General features: G+C 44.4%; 1 protein-coding gene across 1 annotated transcript in view; it reads right to left on the reverse strand.

Moving 5' to 3' along the window:
- LOC126284301 (cadherin-23) overlaps positions 1–18419 on the reverse strand; it is a 391034-nt gene that overhangs the window by 242990 nt on the left and 129625 nt on the right. Inside the window, exon 2 of the mRNA XM_049983132.1 lies at positions 7307–7419. Coding sequence (XP_049839089.1) covers positions 7307–7341 — 35 coding nt within the window. The 5' untranslated portion in view covers positions 7342–7419. The remainder of the gene's footprint in view (positions 1–7306; positions 7420–18419) is intronic.

The raw sequence follows: 18419 nt of genomic DNA on the forward strand, positions 1-18419 counted from the left end.
ACGTCCTCAATTATTTGCTTGACGTATTCCAATCTCTGTCTTCCTCTACAGTTTTTGCCCTCTACAGCTCCCTCTAGTACCATGGAAGTCATTCCCTCGTGTCTCAGCAGATGTCCCATCATCCTGTCCCTTCTCCTTATCAGTGCTTTCCACATATTCCTTTCCTCTTCGATTCTGCGTAGAACCTCCTCATTCCTTACCTTATCAGTCCACCTAATTTTCAACATTCGTCTATAGCACCACTTCTCAATGCTTCGATTCTCTTCTGTTCCGGTTTTCCCACAGTCCATGTTTCACTACCATACAATGCTGTACTCCAGACGTACATCCTGAGAAATTTCTTCCTCAAATTAAGGCCGGTATTTGATATTAGTAGACTTCTCTTGGCCAGAAATGCCTTTTTTGCCATAGCGAGTCTGCTTTTGATGTCCTCCTTGCTCCGTCCGTCATTGGTTATTTTACTGCCTAGGTAGCAGGATTCCTTAACTTCATTGACTTCGTGACCATCAATCATGATGTTAAGTTTCTCGCTGTTCTCATTTCTACTACTTCTCATTACCTTCGTCTTTCTCCAATTTACTCTCAAACCATACTGTGTACTCATTAGACTGTTCATTCCGTTCAGCAGATCATTTAATTCTTCTTCACTTTCACTCAGGATAGCAAGGTCATCAGCGAATCGTATCATTGATATCCTTTCACCTTGTATTTTAATTCCACTCCTGGACCTTTCTCGCGTGGATATAAACAGACAAATTTCTCCAATTACTAGTTAGTTCATACCTTCAACATAGCACATCTGGAGCTTCTCAAGACTAATCTACACTCCCCGCCAAGAAGAGCCGAAATGGACACTGTACAGCTGATGTTAGTCATCGTTCACTGCGTCTAGGGCTACACCAAGGCTTAAAGATAGATCAGTGCAAGTGAACATTAATCTACAATCCCAAGTCCAGTCTTCATACTTCAGTTATGTGTAGTAGAACTTCTTTCGATTAGTTATTGAAAACTGTTGCTAATATACGTTGCCATCTATTTTTGCTGTAGCTGCTGCCTAAACCCAAGTGTATTGACGCATACAGTGGAGGCAAAAGTCTTGTTGCGTATACCACGGGACTTGATGTCTGTTGTTCTTCATATCTAATGTAAAGGGTATAATGGGTATAAATTCAGGTATTTCTAAGAATTTACGTCATTTGCAGAATAATAATTATGACTACAGCAAGTCGTGTGGTTTTAGGTTGGTTTCCTGCAAGTACATGTGGCAAGAGCAACTCATTAATACTCATTTGCCCCTAGGCAGCAGGTCATGTGCTGAAGTGCGGATGCATGGATGCAAAATGGTTAGTCTATACCGCCCAACGTAGTCCAGTTCGCGGCGCAGCTAAATCCATACAGGAAACATCAGCCCGTAAAGTTTGTGACGTGTTTGTGGGAAGACTGTTCGCCGGCCGCGGTGGTCTCGCGGTTAAGGCGCTCAGTCCGGAACTGCGTGACTGCTACGGTCGCAGGTTCGAATCCTGCCTCGGGCATGGATGTGTGTGATGTCCTTAGGTTAGTTAGGTTTAAGTAGTTCTAAGTTCTAGGGGACTGATGACCACAGATGTTGGGTCCCATAGTGCTCAGAGCCATTTTTGGAAGACTGTTCAATGCAGAAAAAAACAACTAACACATTGGTGTGTGTACATATTAAGGTACCACATATAAAAATATCTGCACTTAACACCCGTTACACCCTGTACGTAGAGTATAGTTAACTAAAATTTGTACAAATCACTTTCACCTAAAGGAAAATGCAAAAGTTCTGGACTCGAGTCCCACTACAGGAAACGGTATTAATCTGCTAAGAAGTTAGAAATGATGTAGCTTTCATTAGACTTAGGAGGGATAACTGTAGTAATTGTCAGGCAAAGAGATTCCACATCTCACAAACTATCCTCAGCAGTCGCAGGGGAAGGGTTCAGCTCCTTAAAGTGGGAAAATGAGGAAGGGATACGAGTTAATTATGCAGTTGCGATACACGTGCTGATAACATTATACTTCTTAATGAAGTTATCACTCTGCAGCAGAACGTTATTGTCAAACTTACTGGAAGATTAAAACTGTGTGCCGGACTGGGACTCTAATCCAGAACCTTGCAATTTGCCGCCAGTGCTCTTAACGAATGAGCTGTCAGTCACGTCGCACGACAAGACCTCACAGTTTCGCTTCTGCCAGTACGTCTCTCCGACTTCCCAAAAATCACGGAAACTCTGCTGTACACTAACGTCGAGGAGCAGGAGGAGATCAGTGTTTAACGTCCCGTCGACAACGAGGGGGGCACAAGCTCGGATTAGGCACAGATGGGGAAGGAAGTCGGCCGTGCCCTTTCGAAGGAACTATCCTGACATTTGCCCGAAGTGATTTAGGGAAATCACGGAAAACCTAAATCAGGATCGCCGGACACGTGTGTGAACTATCGTCCTTCCGAATGTGAGTCCAGTGTGCTAACCATTGCACAACCTCCCTCGGTCACTTACGTGGACTAGCGCTGCAGCAAGAAAGGACATTGAGTGGGCCTTGGTGGTAACTTCCTAGGGGATCAAACTGCTAAGGTCATCGGCCCCTAGGCTTACACATTACTTACTCTAACTTAAACTAACTTACGCTAACGACAACACGCACACCCATGCCCGAGGGAGGACTCGAAGCTCTGACGGGGGTAGCCGCGCGAACCGTGGCAAGGCGCCCAATACCGTACTGCTACCCCGAGCGGTTTGCGTTTATCCGCAATACTTTTCCTTTCATTAGTGCTGGTCATCCAACGTTCTGGAACCTTTCTTCAGGTAGTATCTACTCTGGGAGATTCACAGGGAATTATTGCAGTAACTTCATTGTAATATTTGGATTTTTACTAAGAGGTATTTAAACGAGGTATGTTAAAAAAGATGATTTTGTAAAATAATTATATTTACTCGCCTGTATCAACGATAACCTCTTCAAAATATTCTCCAATTGATATTGTATACTTAACCCTGTGCTTTTTCTAATCACCGAAACACTTGTTTAACTCTATCTTTCGGGTGCCTTTTAGATCTCTCAGCGATGCGTTTTTAATTTCAGCTATGCTAGTAAAACGAGGAGCCTCTAAGAGTTTCTTTATTTTTGAGGACAGAAGAAACTCACATGGGACTCTGTCCCACGAATATGGAGGCTGAGGCGTCATTACAGTATTATTTATGGCGATAAATTCACGAACACACAATGAAGCGCGAGCAGCGCATGATCGTGGTGCATACATCATGAGTAGTTGCGCCACAAATCTCGACTTCTCTTTCTGGATTGGTTCTTGCAAATTGCGTTGAACGTGTGAGTAATAGTACTCCTTGTTGATTGTTTGGACTTGTGGCACGAACCTATGGTGCACAATGCCGTTAAAATACACTCCTGGAAATTGAAATAAGAACACCGTGAATTCATTGTCCCTGGAAGGGGAAACTTTATTGACACATTCCTGGGGTCAGATACATCACATGATCACACTGACAGAACCACAGGCACATAGACACAGGCAACAGAGCATGCACAATGTCGGCACTAGTACAGTGTATATCCACGTTTCGCAGCAATGCAGGCTGCTATTCTCCCATGGAAACGATCGTAGAGATGCTGGATGTAGTCCTGTGGAACGGCTTGCCATGCCATTTTCACCTGGCGCCTCAGTTGGACCAGCGTTCGTGCTGGACGTGCAGACCGCGTGAGACGACGCTTCATCCAGTCCCAAACATGCTCAATGGGGGACAGATCCGGAGATCTTGCTGGCCAGGGTAGTTGACTTACACCTTCTAGAGCACGTTGGGTGGCACGGGATACATGCGGACGTGCATTGTCCTGTTGGAACAGCAAGTTCCCTTGCCGGTCTAGGAATCGTAGAACGATGGGTTCGATGACGGTTTGGATGTACCGTGCACTATTCAGTGTCCCCTCGACGATCACCAGAGGTGTACGGCCAGTGTAGGAGATCGCTCCCCACACCATGATGCCGGGTGTTGGCCCTGTGTGCCTCGGTCGTATGCAGTCCTGATTATGGCGCTCACCTGCACGGCGCCAAACACGCATACGACCATCATTGGCACCAAGGCAGAAGCGACTCTCATCGCTGAAGACGACACGTCTCCAATCGTCCCTCCATTCACGCCTGTCGCGACACCACTGGTGGCGGGCTGCACGATGTTGGGGCGTGAGCGGAAGACGGCCTAACGGTGTGCGGGACCGTAGCCCAGCTTCATGGAGACGGTTGCGAATGGTCCTCACCGATACCCCAGGAGCAACAGTGTCCCTAATTTGCTGGGAAATGGCGGTGCGGTCCCCTACGGCACTACGTAGGATCCTACGGTCTTGGCGTGCATCCGTGCGTCGCTGCGGTCCGGTCCCAGGTCGACGGGCACGTGCACCTTCCGCCGACCACTGGCGACAACATCGATGTACTGTGGAGACCTCACGCCCCACGTGTTGAGCAATTCGGCGGTACATCCACCCGGCCTCCCGCATGCGCACTATACGCCCTCGCTTAAAGTCCGTCAACTGCACATACGGTTCACGTCCACGCTGTCACGGCATGCTACCAGTGTTAAAGACTGCGATGGAGCTCCGTATGCCACGGCAAACTGGCTGACACTGACGGCGGCGGTGCACAAATGCTGCGCAGCTAGCGCCATTCGACGGCCAACACCGCGCTTCCTGGTGCGTCCGCTGTGCCGTGCGTGTGATCATTGCTTGTACAGCCCTCTCGCAGTGTCCGGAGCAAGTATGGTGGGTCCGACACACCGTTGTCAATGTGTTCTTTTTTCCATTTCCAGGAGTGTAGAAGAAAACAGTAAGTCTAATCTGCACATTTCACAGCAACTGTTGACCTCTTTTCGATCTTAGCGATGCGGATTGCTTTCCCTGGGACAGCTGAGCTTTAGTTTTGACGTCATTCCGCTAACCCATCTTTCGTCATCTGTTACGACACTTTTCAGTAGTTTAGCGTCGTTGTTAACTTCATCTAGCGAGGTCCGAAAAACTTGCATTCGGCGCTGTTTCCGTGCGGAAGACAATCGTTTTGTAACAATTTTTGCTGTCACACGTTCCATACCCAAAACACCCGTCAAAATTTCATGCCAGCGAACGAGCAAACAACATAAGCGACTAATAGGAGTATGATTCTGCAATCGATCGTAATCATTTCTTCCACTTTTTCCACGGTATCAAAAGTTTGTAGATGTTCTGGGGCCCACAGTCTGCTTATCGTTTTCAACATCATTATGACCTTCAAACGCGTAAGCCACTGATAAATCCTTGTTTTGCATATAGCAAACTCGCCAAAAGCAATGTTTAACATTTCTAAAATTTTGTTGCATTTTATTCCGTTCTCATAGGAATACTTAAATTCTATGATCCATTTTTATGCAAAATAAATAAATAACAGTACACCCAATTAACGTGTAATGCTTTTGAAATTAAGAACAGCTTAAACATCCGATATGGCTAACACTGTACACACACTTCTCAGGCACGTTGAAAAAACCGCGCAATGCAATTCGAGCTAATACAACTTGCGAAATATTAAAATTCCCGTTATTTTTTCAACACACCTCGCATTAGTATAGTACTAATCTCGGAAGATCAAAGCTAACCTGAAGTTACAGGAAACAAACAGTGCTAGCTATAAGGAATGAAACGAAACAAAACGGAAGGAGTTTCATAAAATTGGCTGCGGACTGTAATCTGCCATCAGCACAAAATGTGATAAGTGTAATGTTTTTACGATGCTGAGAGTCCTGAATTCTGAGAAAAATTAACTCCTCTCCTCCCAATATTTTTCCATCCCTAACCAGAAAAGTGTGAAGAGATGGAGTATAACACTGACTGAGCATCTCAACTGCGCAGAAATTTCAGTTGGCACATGCAGAAAGACTTCCGCTTGCATCTATGCCCTCTATAGATTTCGTAATGTATTTCCAGTGAATATGAAAGGTGAACTAACGCATTTTAATGAGGCGAAGCGCTTCTTTCGTCTGGCTCAAAAATCTTCCAGCGAAAATAAAAAAAAAATATGGCTAGGTCGTCTAAATTTGAAACCACTTTTTATTGTTACAATTGATTTCAGTCACAGAGTGGTCTTCTTCAGTGCAAGACTATGTCCAGTGGATTCATATAATCATGCACGAAATATACCTTCAAACGTAGGTATTCAAAGTGAAGAACATGCCAACTATTAGGTAAGATTCAAACGTGCTAGTAGGCATATTCTGCACTAGGACCACCTATGTTTGAAGGTGTATTTCCCACTGGACATAGTCTTGCGCTGAAGATGGTCACTCTTTGACTGAAATCGATACGAAATAATAAGAAAAGCGGTTTCGAATTTATACGACCAATGCTAGAGTTTCCCCTGTTTGCAATCGTAATTGTGTGGTCGTGGTGCACAAATTTGCTAACAGAAGCCAATCTGAAGATATATGACTATTTCTCTCTTTCAAATGGTGAACAAATTCCTCACTTCTTCTCTCTGCTATGTTTGTCTCGTTCTCTTTCCCTTTCTTAGTCGCCTACCATTTTCCTCTTTGTGTTCCTTACTTGTGTACTTGCATTCTACCACATTACACTTTCTCTCCATGTCTCTTCTCAGGCTCACTGCTGTCTGTATCTAGCGGCCTGTATTTTGTCATTGTCTTTCTCTATTTCACAAGCAAATATGAACTACGTTTTTTTATGATGTATCCAATACGGTTTTCATTATTTTTATCATGGCAATTTTTAAGTGTTGGATTCCGTATTCCATGCGAAACCTCTTATAATTAATGTAACACAAAATATGAAAAAATACCTGGTTGAACTTAATAGAGGGCCTTGTGACTTTTCTCTCGCCAATAAAAGATATGAAAACATCAGGGAAAGGGAAGTCTAAACTGTGATGTCGCCACCTGGCCTACCTCGGGAAACATCAAAAGCGTACCGCCCTAAGAATTTATGGCTACAAACGATGTCTTTCAGGCCTTCTCTACAACACTGTCGCAGACACTTTGAGATTTAATCGGTAGCTTTGGCGTGGAACGTGAAGCTCCTTAATTTGAGTGTCGCCGTGAGTCCTACAACTGCGCCCAAAATCCTGTTTTAGAAGTTCGTTGACTACTGGGACTCGAATCACATTCCTCTGAATAGTTCCTCGCAGCTGTCTGGCGCTCCGTGCACGGAAAAGTTGGGAACAACGGAACGAGAATCAATTCGTCTGCAGTGAGAACCCACAATAGTCCGTGTCTGCTAGTCGCTATCAGTGACCTACCTGGCACGAACAGACGGACTGTTTCTCTCCTTCATGGCAGCACGGGATCGCAGAGCCGCTACGCACGCAGCAGCTGTGCGACGCACACGTCTCTCAGGAGATGGAATTGAAGTCTGCAAAGAAAAGACGTTTGTCATCAACAGTGCACATTGACTGTGTGCAAACAAGTAACACTATACTCCAAAATGTTTTAAAATACGTCTTCTGAAGCGAGTGTGTCATCCACTGTAGGTACATTTCTGGCCATTAAAATTGCTACACCGAGAAGAAATGCAGATGATAAACGGGTATTCATTGGACAAATATATTATACTAGAACTGACAGGTGACTACATTTTAACGCAATTTGGGTGCATAGATCCTGAGAAATCAGTACCCAGAACAACCACCTCAGGCCGTATTATCGGCCTTGATACACCTGGGCATTGAGTCAGACAGAGCTTGGATGGCGTGTACAGGTACAGCTGCCCATGCAGCTTCAACACGATACCACAGTTCATCAAGAGTAGTGACTGGCGTATTGCTCGACCACGATTGACCAGAGATTTTCAATTGGTGAGAGATCTGGAGAATGTGCTGGCCAGGGCAGCAGACGAACATTTTCTGTATCCAGAAAGGCCCTTACGGGACCTGCAACTTCAAGTCGTGCATTATCCTGCTGAAATGTAGGGTTTCTCAGGGATCGAATGAAGGGTAGTGCCACGGGTCGTAACACATCTGAAATGAAACGTCCACTGTTCAAAGTGCCGTCAATGCGAACAAGAGGTGAGCGGGACGTGTAACCAATGGCACCCCATACCACCACGCCGGGTGATAAGCCAGTATGGCGATGACGAATACGCGGTTTCAATGTGAGTTCACCGCGATGTCGCCAAACACGGATGCGACCATCATGATGCTGTAAACAGAAACTGGATTCATCTGAAAAAATGACGTTTTGCCATTCGTGCATACAAGTTCGTCGTCGAGTACACCATCGCAGGCGCTCCTGTCAATCACGCAGCGTCAAGGGTAACCGCAGCCACGGTCTCCCAGCTGATAGATCATGCTGCTGCAAACGTCGTCGAACTGTTCGTGCAGATGGTTGTTGTCTTGGAAACGTCCCCATCTGTTGACTCAGTGATCGAGACGAGGCTGCACGATCCATTACAGCCATGCGGATACGATGCCTGTCATCTCGACTGCTAGTGATACGATGCCGTTGGGCTCCACCACGGCGTTCCGTATTACCGTCCTGGACCCACCGATTCCAGATTCTGCTAACAGTAACTGGATCTTGAGCAACGCCAGTAGCAATGTCGCGATACGATAAACCGCAATCGCGATAGGCTACAGTCTGACCTTTATCAAAGTCGGAAACGTGATAGTACGCATTTCTCCGCCTTACACGAGACATCACAACAACGTTTCACCAAGCAACGCCGGTCAACTGCTGTTTGTGTATGAGAAATCGGTTGGAAACTTTCCTCATGTCAGCACGTTGTAGGTGTCTCCACCGGCGCCAACCTTGTGTGAATGCCCTGAAAAGCTAATCATTTGCATACACCAACATCTTGTTCGTGTTGGTTAAATTTCGCGTCCGTAGCACGTCATCTTCGTGGTGTAGCAGATTTAATGGCCAGTAGTGTACATTGTAGAACAAAGGTATTTTCGCAAAAACTAAGATGGATATCGGTATATGGATGGTTGACTCAGTGACACAACATAGACAGTTACCGGCTTTTCTTCCTTTTTTTAAGTCATCAGTCTTTTGACTGGTTTGATGCGTCCCGCCACGAATTCCTGTCCTGTTCCAACCTCTTCATAACAGAGTTCTCAGAATAGCATTTGCAACCTACGTCCTCAAATGTTACCGACTATGCAGCAAAATCCCACCGCTATCATCCACGCGTGCAAGGCTCTCATCCGTCCCATCATCACCTATGTGAATGTTTCAGGGGTCTCTACCCCCATCCTAAGTTTTACCGGTCCCTTCAAATCCTAGAACAACATGCATTCTGCACCACTTTTGACAATGTCTGACAATAAAAAAAGCACAAAGAAGGGGAGGAGGACACGAAATGAGAATTTACTGGTTGAGAAGGTCTGCGATGTTATTTCAGCGGTTAAAGAATCGATTCAGAATAACAAATAACTTGGCAGTATGGTCCCACTTATCAGTATGACGTTGTACTTCCTCTCTTCTCGAAGCATACACTGATTCGGTTAGGGAGGGTGTCGTAAAGCCGGTGTATCCCCTCTAGAACCAAACTGGCTCATGACTGTCGTAATTCGTTCTTGATATCCTGTATAGCAGCACTGCAGACCAAACTGCTGAGGTCATTGGTCCCTAAGCATACACACTACTTAATCTAACTTAAACTAACGTACGCTAAGGACAACACAGACACCCATCTCCGAGGGAGGACTCGAACCTCAGACGGAGGCAGCGGCGCGAACCGTCGCAAGAGGCCTAAGACCGCACGGTTACCATACGCGGGACGGGACCGAGTTAGCTTCTGAGCAGTTCCTACTCATACATTCTATCAAGGACAGATCTGGGTATCTAGTTGGAAACGTGATTACCTCAACATCACGCAGACAGTTCATTGAGACAGTTGTCATGTCTGAGAATTCTTATGTCGAAAAATGGCACCACGAAACTGTCGCATGAGCAGGGTTTTCGCCACATACCGCTGTACCGCCACAGTTTCCTCAGCCACTACCGCCGTGACCTGAAGTCCTACTCCATTGCTTGATTTAACCAGCCGACCAAATACAGACTCAGAATGAGGCCCCTTTCAGACTCTATGACGTGCTGGTAACGCTGTCTCACACGAGTACGCGGAATCTACATCTACATCTACATGATTACTCTGCAATTCACATTTAAGTGCTTGGCAGAGGGTTCATCGAACCACAATCATGTTATCTCTCTACCATTGCACTCCCGAACAGCGCGCGGGAAAAACGAACACCTAAACTTTCTGTTCGAGCTCTCATTTCTCTTATTTTATTTTCATGATCATTCCTACCTATGTAGGTTGGGCTCAACAAAATATTTTCGCATTCGGAATAGAAAGTTGGTGACTGAAATTTCATAAATAAATCTCGCCGCGACGAAAAACGTCTTTGCTTTAATGACTTCCATCCCAACTCGCGTATCATATCTGCCACACTCTCTCCCCTATTACGTGATAATACAAAATGAGCTACCCTTTTTTGCACCCTTTCGATGTCCTCCGTCAATCCCACCTGGTAAGGTTCCCACACCGCACAGCAATATTCTAACAGAGGACGAACGAGTGTAGTGTAAGCTGTCTCTTTAGTGGACTTGTTGCATCTTCTAAGTGTCCTGCCAATGAAACGCAACTTTTGGCTCTCCTTCCCCACAATATTATCTATGTGGTCTTTCCAACTGAAGTTGTTCGTAATTTTAACACCCAGGTACTTAGTTGAATTGACAGCCTTGAGAATTGTACTATTTATCGAGTAATCGAATTCCAACGGATTTCTTTTGGAACCCATGTGGATCACCTCACACTTTTCGTTATTTAGCGTCAACTGCCACCTGCCACACCATACAGAAATCTTTTCTAAATCGCTTTGCAACTGATTTTGGTCTTCGGATGACCTTACTAGCCACATCAGCGAACAACCTAAGAGAACTGCTCAGATTGTCACCCAGGTCATTTATATAGATGAGCAACAGCAGAGGTCCCAGGACGCTTCCCTGGGGAACACCTGATATCACTTCAGTTTTACTCGATGATTTGCCGTCTATTACTACGAACTGCGACCTTCCTGACAGGAAATCACGAATCCAGTCACACAACTGAGACGATACCCCATAGGCCGGCAGCTTGATTAGAAGCCGTTTGTGAGGAACGGTGTCAAAAGCTTTCCGGAAATCTAGAAACAACGAAATCAACTTGAGATCCCCTGTCGATAGGGCCATTACTTCGTGCGAATAAAGAGCTAGCTGCGTTGCACAAGAACGATGTTTTCTGAAATCATGCTGATTGCGTATCAATAGATCGTTCCGTTCGGGGTGATTCATAATGTTTGGATACAGTATACAGTATCTCCTGTGTCCTTTACAGTGATCACTCAGCATCTGATGCTGTTCACTTGCCTTATATACTGAAGTGATAAACGACATGGGGTATCGATACGCACATATACAGATGGCGGTAGTATCACGTACACAAAGTATAAACTGTCATTGACGAAGCTGTCGCTTGTCGCTTCTACTCAGCTGATTCATGTGAAAAGCTTTCCGATGTGCTCGTGGCTGCACGGCGGGAATCATTACACTTGTAACGCGGAATGGTAGCTAGACGCAAGAGACATTCCATTTCGGGATTCGTTAGGGAAATCAATATTCCGAGATCTACAGTGTCACGAATGTGCCGAGGATACCAAATTTAAGGCATTAGCTCTCACCACGGACAACGCAGTGATCGACGGCCTCCACTTAACGACCGAGAGCAGGGTTAAAAAAAAATGGCTCTGTGCACTATGGGACTTAACATCTCAGGCCATCAGACCCCTAAACTTAGAACTACTTAAACCTAACTAGCCTAAGGACATCACGCACATCCATGTCCGAGGCAGGATTCGACCCTGCAACCGTAGCAGTCGCGCGATTTTCGGACTAAAGCGCCTAGAACCGCTCGGCCACCCGGGCCGGCACAAAGCTTGTTTTGCTGTCACAAGACAATTCTTCAGATTTTCTCTTGATTTCACTGATGGTACAAAAGGAAACATAATGATTACAAGGAAAACAATTTTTTCACTATTTCTCTGATTATTATTTATTATTTTTGCATGCAGCAAATTAGATTTAGGGTAACCACTGTATTTCGGATGACGGTAGCCAATGTACTAATAATCCGAAACCTCACGTATATTAAAAAAGATAAACGATAATCAGTGAAACTGTGAAACGAGCGTTTTTGTCTGTAAGATTCTTAAAAAAAGAAAAAAAGGAACTGAGAGCCAACTTTGGCTCTAAACAGTTTTGGAATTCATGGAGACTGTTCAGTGTTATATATTTCAAAGTAATTTCATAAGCTGTGACAGGTGATATCCAAAAACAGATTTTATATTACCAAACAAATAAATTTCACTGGTGATCACGTGCTGCTGCAACAATGGAAAAACACCGTCGATAACACATGCATTAATTCTTACTTCCCACAATTCTAACACTGGTCTGAACCATTTTGTGTTCATTTTTAAAATGTGAATTTTGCGTACGTGTAGAGATAATCAACTTTTTAAGAGTTTTGCATACGTGTCTATTTTGACCAAGAATTCATTTTTCACAAAGGTCTGAAAGATTCATACTTTTCTTGTTGAGAATAAGTGTACATTTGTTGCAGTAATTGGAAAGTAAGAGGCAATGCGTTGCCACGAAAGAACCATCGTTAGTCGCAGCAGCACAACAAGTACATGTATTGTACTCCCATTTGCTAATGCAGTGTTTTGAAAAACTTAAATTTCTCTGACTGAGTTTTTATATACTCGAGTCACTATATGTTCTGAGACTAATATCAGTCCACGACTCAAATACTTCGATGCGAGCGCTTCTCTGTGGATGATTCAGTGGGACTGTACTGTTAGAGGAAGAATCTACCACTGGAATATTTTCAAGGCACGCAGTTTGGTATACAGCATTTTAGAGTACTTCTCTTGTTACTCAAAAGAAACAATTACGGAGTAGTACTAAGCAGATACTGAACCACTCAAAAAAAAAGACTGCATGCAATAAGACCTATTGTAGATTCCTGAAAGTTCACACGTTTAGGAAACCAAAAGGTTTTACTACTTTCTTGTGCTGATTGGGTCCTTGATTCATGATGGGCAAAATATTACAATCCGGTCTTTGACTCTAGACGACGTTAAAAGCACTAATACTCTCTTCACGAATTCTTTGTAAATTGCATATTAATGTCAAAATCGTCCTAAAATGTATGTAAAAATCAGCAAAATGGCTAACTGTGGCTGTGGTGCCATTACACAAAGGAGATGTTCAGTAACCACTGCGGGTTACTAGCACATGTTTTCGTCTCTCTATTACACAGGCACAGTATGTCTCTCACGCCTGTTCAAGACACGCTAGTGCCAGTTTGGTGATATTCTAGAGCTATACATAAAAACCACCAAATACGTGTACGTGGAGTCTGGAAGTAATAAGACTTTGCACTGTGTAGTGCGATTCAAATTTTAAAAATCTTACATGACTTGAATATTACTGATTTTGTACATGGTAGTTATTCCCTGTCTCCATCGCTATCTGTGACTGAACTTCTCAAATAAGTTTTGAGGTTGCACGCTGTGGCTTGTGACCAAAGAAAGTTATTTCTTTATAACCACTTAACAAGATGCCGGCAATACGATTGACAGAGGCCGCAGAGACTTCGCTGTAAACGTAAGGAGTACTGAGGTTGCTGGAAAGCACGTTCCAGCCGCGGCATGTCATTCACCCGCGAAACGCAGCCGGGAAGAGCCGCACCTGCTCGCCCGCATGCCGTCATCGCCAGCAACCGCCGCCTCACCCTTGGCACTTCACTGCTAGCTAAAAGTCAGCAGGCTCTTCCAGCCATAAAATGTGTGTTCCCTGGCCATACTGTCGCTCCGAGATCTCTGTCTTAGCATGAGAACCGTTCAAAAAGAGAACAAGCGAACTGTCGGCAGACTATTCATTCCAGAAGGAGCGCTGTTTTGTTTATATCATATTTTTCGACTCGTTTTACCCGGTCCATTAACTTTTTTATATCTTGTGCTACTGTTATCGCAACTACACCTAATATCTGCTATTTCTCGGTCTGTCCCTAATACACTCCGAAGGAAAAAAAGGAAAAAAAAGTCGCACCACGAAGGAGTTATCCTAACGGTAGGGAAATCGGCAAATATGGTGTACACGTGCAGACAAAAACCAATGATTACAATTTCAGAAAAAGTGGATGTTTTATCCAAGAGAAAGTGCTCCGCAAACTCAGCAAGTCAATAACGCGTTAGTCCACACAAGCAGTTATACGGCTTGGTGTTGCTTGATAGAGTTCTTGGATATCCTCCTGAGGTATATCGTGCTAAATTGCGTCCAATTGGTGCGTTAGACTGTCAAAACTCCGTCCTGGCTGGAGGGACCTTCCCATAATGCTCTAGACTTTCTAAGTAGGGAGGGATCCGGCATCGTTGCTGGCCAAGGTAGGGTTCGCCAAGCACGAAAACAAAAGGTAGAAACCGTCACCGTGTGAGGGTGGGTGTTACGTTCATAGCTTGGCATCTTGTAATAGGGATAGCGGCGTCTTGTTTTCATAGTGTGTTCACTGGTGCCACCACGTTTGCTCGCCTTGTCTCACCGTGAGTGGCAGCAGCAGCGCTTATCGATACAGCGTACTGCGTTAACCATCTTTGGAGCAGCCTCTAGTAATTCCGGGTCGTCGTGCGTCGAGGAAAGGGAATTGGGAAGGAGCAGCAGTGAGGTCCGGACAGCCAGTACTCGCCCTACAGCTCGCAACACACATGCACGGTCCGACGGAAGGATGTGGTCGCGAGGGTGAGCCACCACGTCTAGGACTGGATTCAGCGAGTTTTAGTTGAATGTACTGTCATATCAGTGTAGTCCAATTTTCACCTATGTGTGTGTGTCCGACCGTCGCAGTGCCCTTATCGCAATAAGTTGTCAGTCGGCGATTTATACTGGGATCTTTGCCGTACCTGACTTGAGTGTGGACGACCGTCGGTTGGTCGTTCGGTCGGTCGTCGCAGCGGACGACGTGCATTTGGTCTTCCGATCGCTTCTGCCTTCTCTGTGTTTGTGTCGACTTGTAATTCGTCGACACTTGTTTCACAGTGACTGGCTGTAGTATTGTGAGTCGTTGGTGGAATTGCTTTCCCGGATCCGTGTGTATCTTGTGGTTTTGAATGAGAAGTTATTTTAATGCTGTTTGCGTACTGGATTTGGTGAGAGTTCCGAACAGACATCGGTTTGGTTGGGGCGCAGCAGCGGACGTTAGGCGCATCGGTTAGTCGGTCGGTCGGCGCTTAAGCTGCCCCTAGTTTGAGTTGCCATTATGTTACGTGAGTACAACTCTTGTCTGCCTGTCTCGCCGCTTACACACCTGTAGTCACCTTCCTCAGGTCGATCCAGGGAGCATTCTCTGTGGATTATTCCGTCTTATTTGGACAAGTTGTCATAATTGTTTAAAATTTACCCTAATGTTTTAACATGTTATTACCTTCCCCATTTGTAACTCCGGCCTTCAGCCTTTGATTGTGTGTAACATTGCTTGTGGCCTTCAGCTGACAATAACTTGCAATTCTTCTAATAAGGCTTTCAGCCGCCAGTGTAGTAACATTTATTTTAAAAAAGATTGTTGACAGTTTTGTTTTTTAAAAATAAAGTGTGTGTTTTCCATGCAACCAACGGTAACTGATGAGGCCCCGTCCACACCTTTCCTTTGCTACCACGTTTCAATCTTGTCGAAGTGTGCGCCCAGGATAGCTTGCCATGAAGGGCAACAAAACGGGGCGTAGAATATCGTTGACTTGCCGCTTTGCTGTAAGGGTGCCGCGGATGACAGCCAAAGGGGTTCTGCTATGAAATGGAATAGTACCCAAGGCCATCACTCCTGGTTGTCGGGATACATGGAGTACGACAGCTAGGATGGTATCCAACCGCTGTCTGGGGAATCTCCAGACACGTCTTTGCTAGTCATCGGGGCTCAGTTCGCAGTGAGACTCATCACTTAAGACAATTAAATACCAGCGCACGAGATTCCAGGCCGAAGGCTCGTGTGGAGACACGCCAGATAGCGGTGGGATACCAACCTGAATGTCGCCCGCCGTTCTGCCCAACAACCCGGATTGATGGCCTGCGATACCATCTCCTTTCATAGCAGGACCTCTTTTGTTGTCATTCGCGGCACCCTTCAGCACAGCGGTACGTGGCGATATTCCATGCCTGCCCGCACACGGCGAGAATTTCTGCTACTTGTCTTCGTGCGTGCCAAACGCTACCTTTTCAGCAAGGTCGCCGGATCTCTCCCCAATTGAAAACATTTGGAGTATTATGGGCAAGGCCCTCCAAGCATCTAGAGACTTTGGCGATCTAAGGCGCCACTTGGACAGAATTTGACAGGATATCCCTCAGGAGATAATCCAACAACTCCGTCAATCAATGCCAAGCCGAATAAGTGCTTGCATAAGAGCCTGAGTTGGACCAGCACAATATTTACCTCCTTAATTTGTGAAGCTCTTTCTCTTTAATAAATCATCCAATCTTCCTGAAATTGTAATCATTTACTTGTCAGCAGATGTACATCGCATCTACCGATTTCCGTCCCATTCGGATAATTCCTTCGTCGAGCGTCTTTTTTTGTCTTAGAGTGTGTTTCTTACTGCTGCTGCTACTTCTAGCGCCAGGTCAATTATTCCTGCATCTCTCAGCTGGTGTCTCATTAAGCTGTCGTCTGTTCTGATTTCAGTCTTCCATAGTCCTCTTTCCTTTCTCATTCTTTTTAACACTCCTCCTTTTCTGTACATTATTATTCCACTTATTTTTTATGTTTTTTGATCGTATCATATTTCCACATACGTCCACGTTCTTCTTCTCTGGATTTTCAGTCGATCACCTTCCAATAACATACACCTCTCCAGCTCATGCATCCAAGTCGCTAAGAAAAATAATACACAAAAGGATGGTAAAGGAAATTGACAATCTTCAGATAACGATCAGATTGGCTTTAGGAAAGGCCAAAGCAGCAGAGACGCAATGCAGACGTTGAGCTTGGTGATGGAAGAAAAAATCTACAAAAATAATATCATGTCCATAGAAATTGTCGTCCTAGAAAAAGCTTTCGGCAAATGAGAATGATGCATGATGTTAGTTCCCGATAAAATATATGAACGTATAGAAAAAGATGGGTAATCTATATCTGTACTAATAATGAAATTGAAAAACTGTCATGCTTAAACAATGAAAATATTTGACAAAAAGTGATCGCAGGTCATGTAGGGAGTACAATAAGACTATTTTTAAAAAATTATCTGTCTGTTCGACTGTCTGTCTCTGAATACGCTGATTCCCAAAACCGTGAGACGAATTTTCATGGAGTTGTCACAGGTACCATGATCGTAGCTTGGAACATGTAGGATATGTTTCATCAAAATCGGATCACGTAAGGGAAAGATATCTTACTTTAAACTTCTAGAACTCTGCTTAGCTTAGTAATTCGGATGTTTATTTCCATGATACGATCATCACGCCGAAGTACACTAAAGAACTAATAGATGTCGCTGTTAGTTTCGCAGTACACAAAACAGTCAGTACATCGCGCTGTTAATTCTTTTATCTCATTGTCAGTGACAGAGGTATTTCCGGAAGTTTAGGTCAGTGACAGAATTAAGCGGCTCAGTCTTATCTTCACGAGTACAAACTGACATTAATTTTACGTGGCTAGGATATAGAGATTTAATGATTTCGCTTTGTATATTACATACATGACAAAATCTCTTTGATTCTTTCGACAAGTTTTATATATATTTGACTTCTTGGGTGGACAAAAAGAATTTACTGAGTTTGCATTGTGATTCTGGTGCCTGCTTATTACATTTTGATTTCGTTTTGTTTACGGATAAAAACGCATATAAAACGGTCGAATCTTTCTCAGTATACTAGACTGGGTGACGGACTGAGGACTGTGCGGTCTTAAGAATTGAATGAAAATCTTGAGACCAGATTTGCTGCCACTAGAGGACTTCAGGCTTTAGGTATTACTTCCGTTCTATATCCAACTTTTGTATTGCCATCTTCTTCGGTTTTAGGAAAACCAAACGAAAAAACACGCTTGGCGACACCATCTCTGGCAGGCTGCTCTAACTGACTGGCTAACTTCAAAGCTCTTGAATTTGGAAACGGCGTAATGTATAGAAGTTTTTCTTTAACAGTTACCCAGCAACACCCTTAGGAGCTTTTCAGACTGTTTATGTTCATTCTGTATATCCGTACGTAGCTTTCGCCTACTAAGTCGCATTAATTTTATGCGCACGGCGTTTTCAACTGTTACAGCTGTTTTTGATTTTTTTAAAAATCATAAAATGCCGTACTAAACTGTTGTACAAA

The sequence above is a fragment of the Schistocerca gregaria genome, chromosome 8 (genome assembly GCF_023897955.1).
Source record: "Schistocerca gregaria isolate iqSchGreg1 chromosome 8, iqSchGreg1.2, whole genome shotgun sequence".
Classification (NCBI taxonomy): domain Eukaryota; kingdom Metazoa; phylum Arthropoda; class Insecta; order Orthoptera; family Acrididae; genus Schistocerca; species Schistocerca gregaria.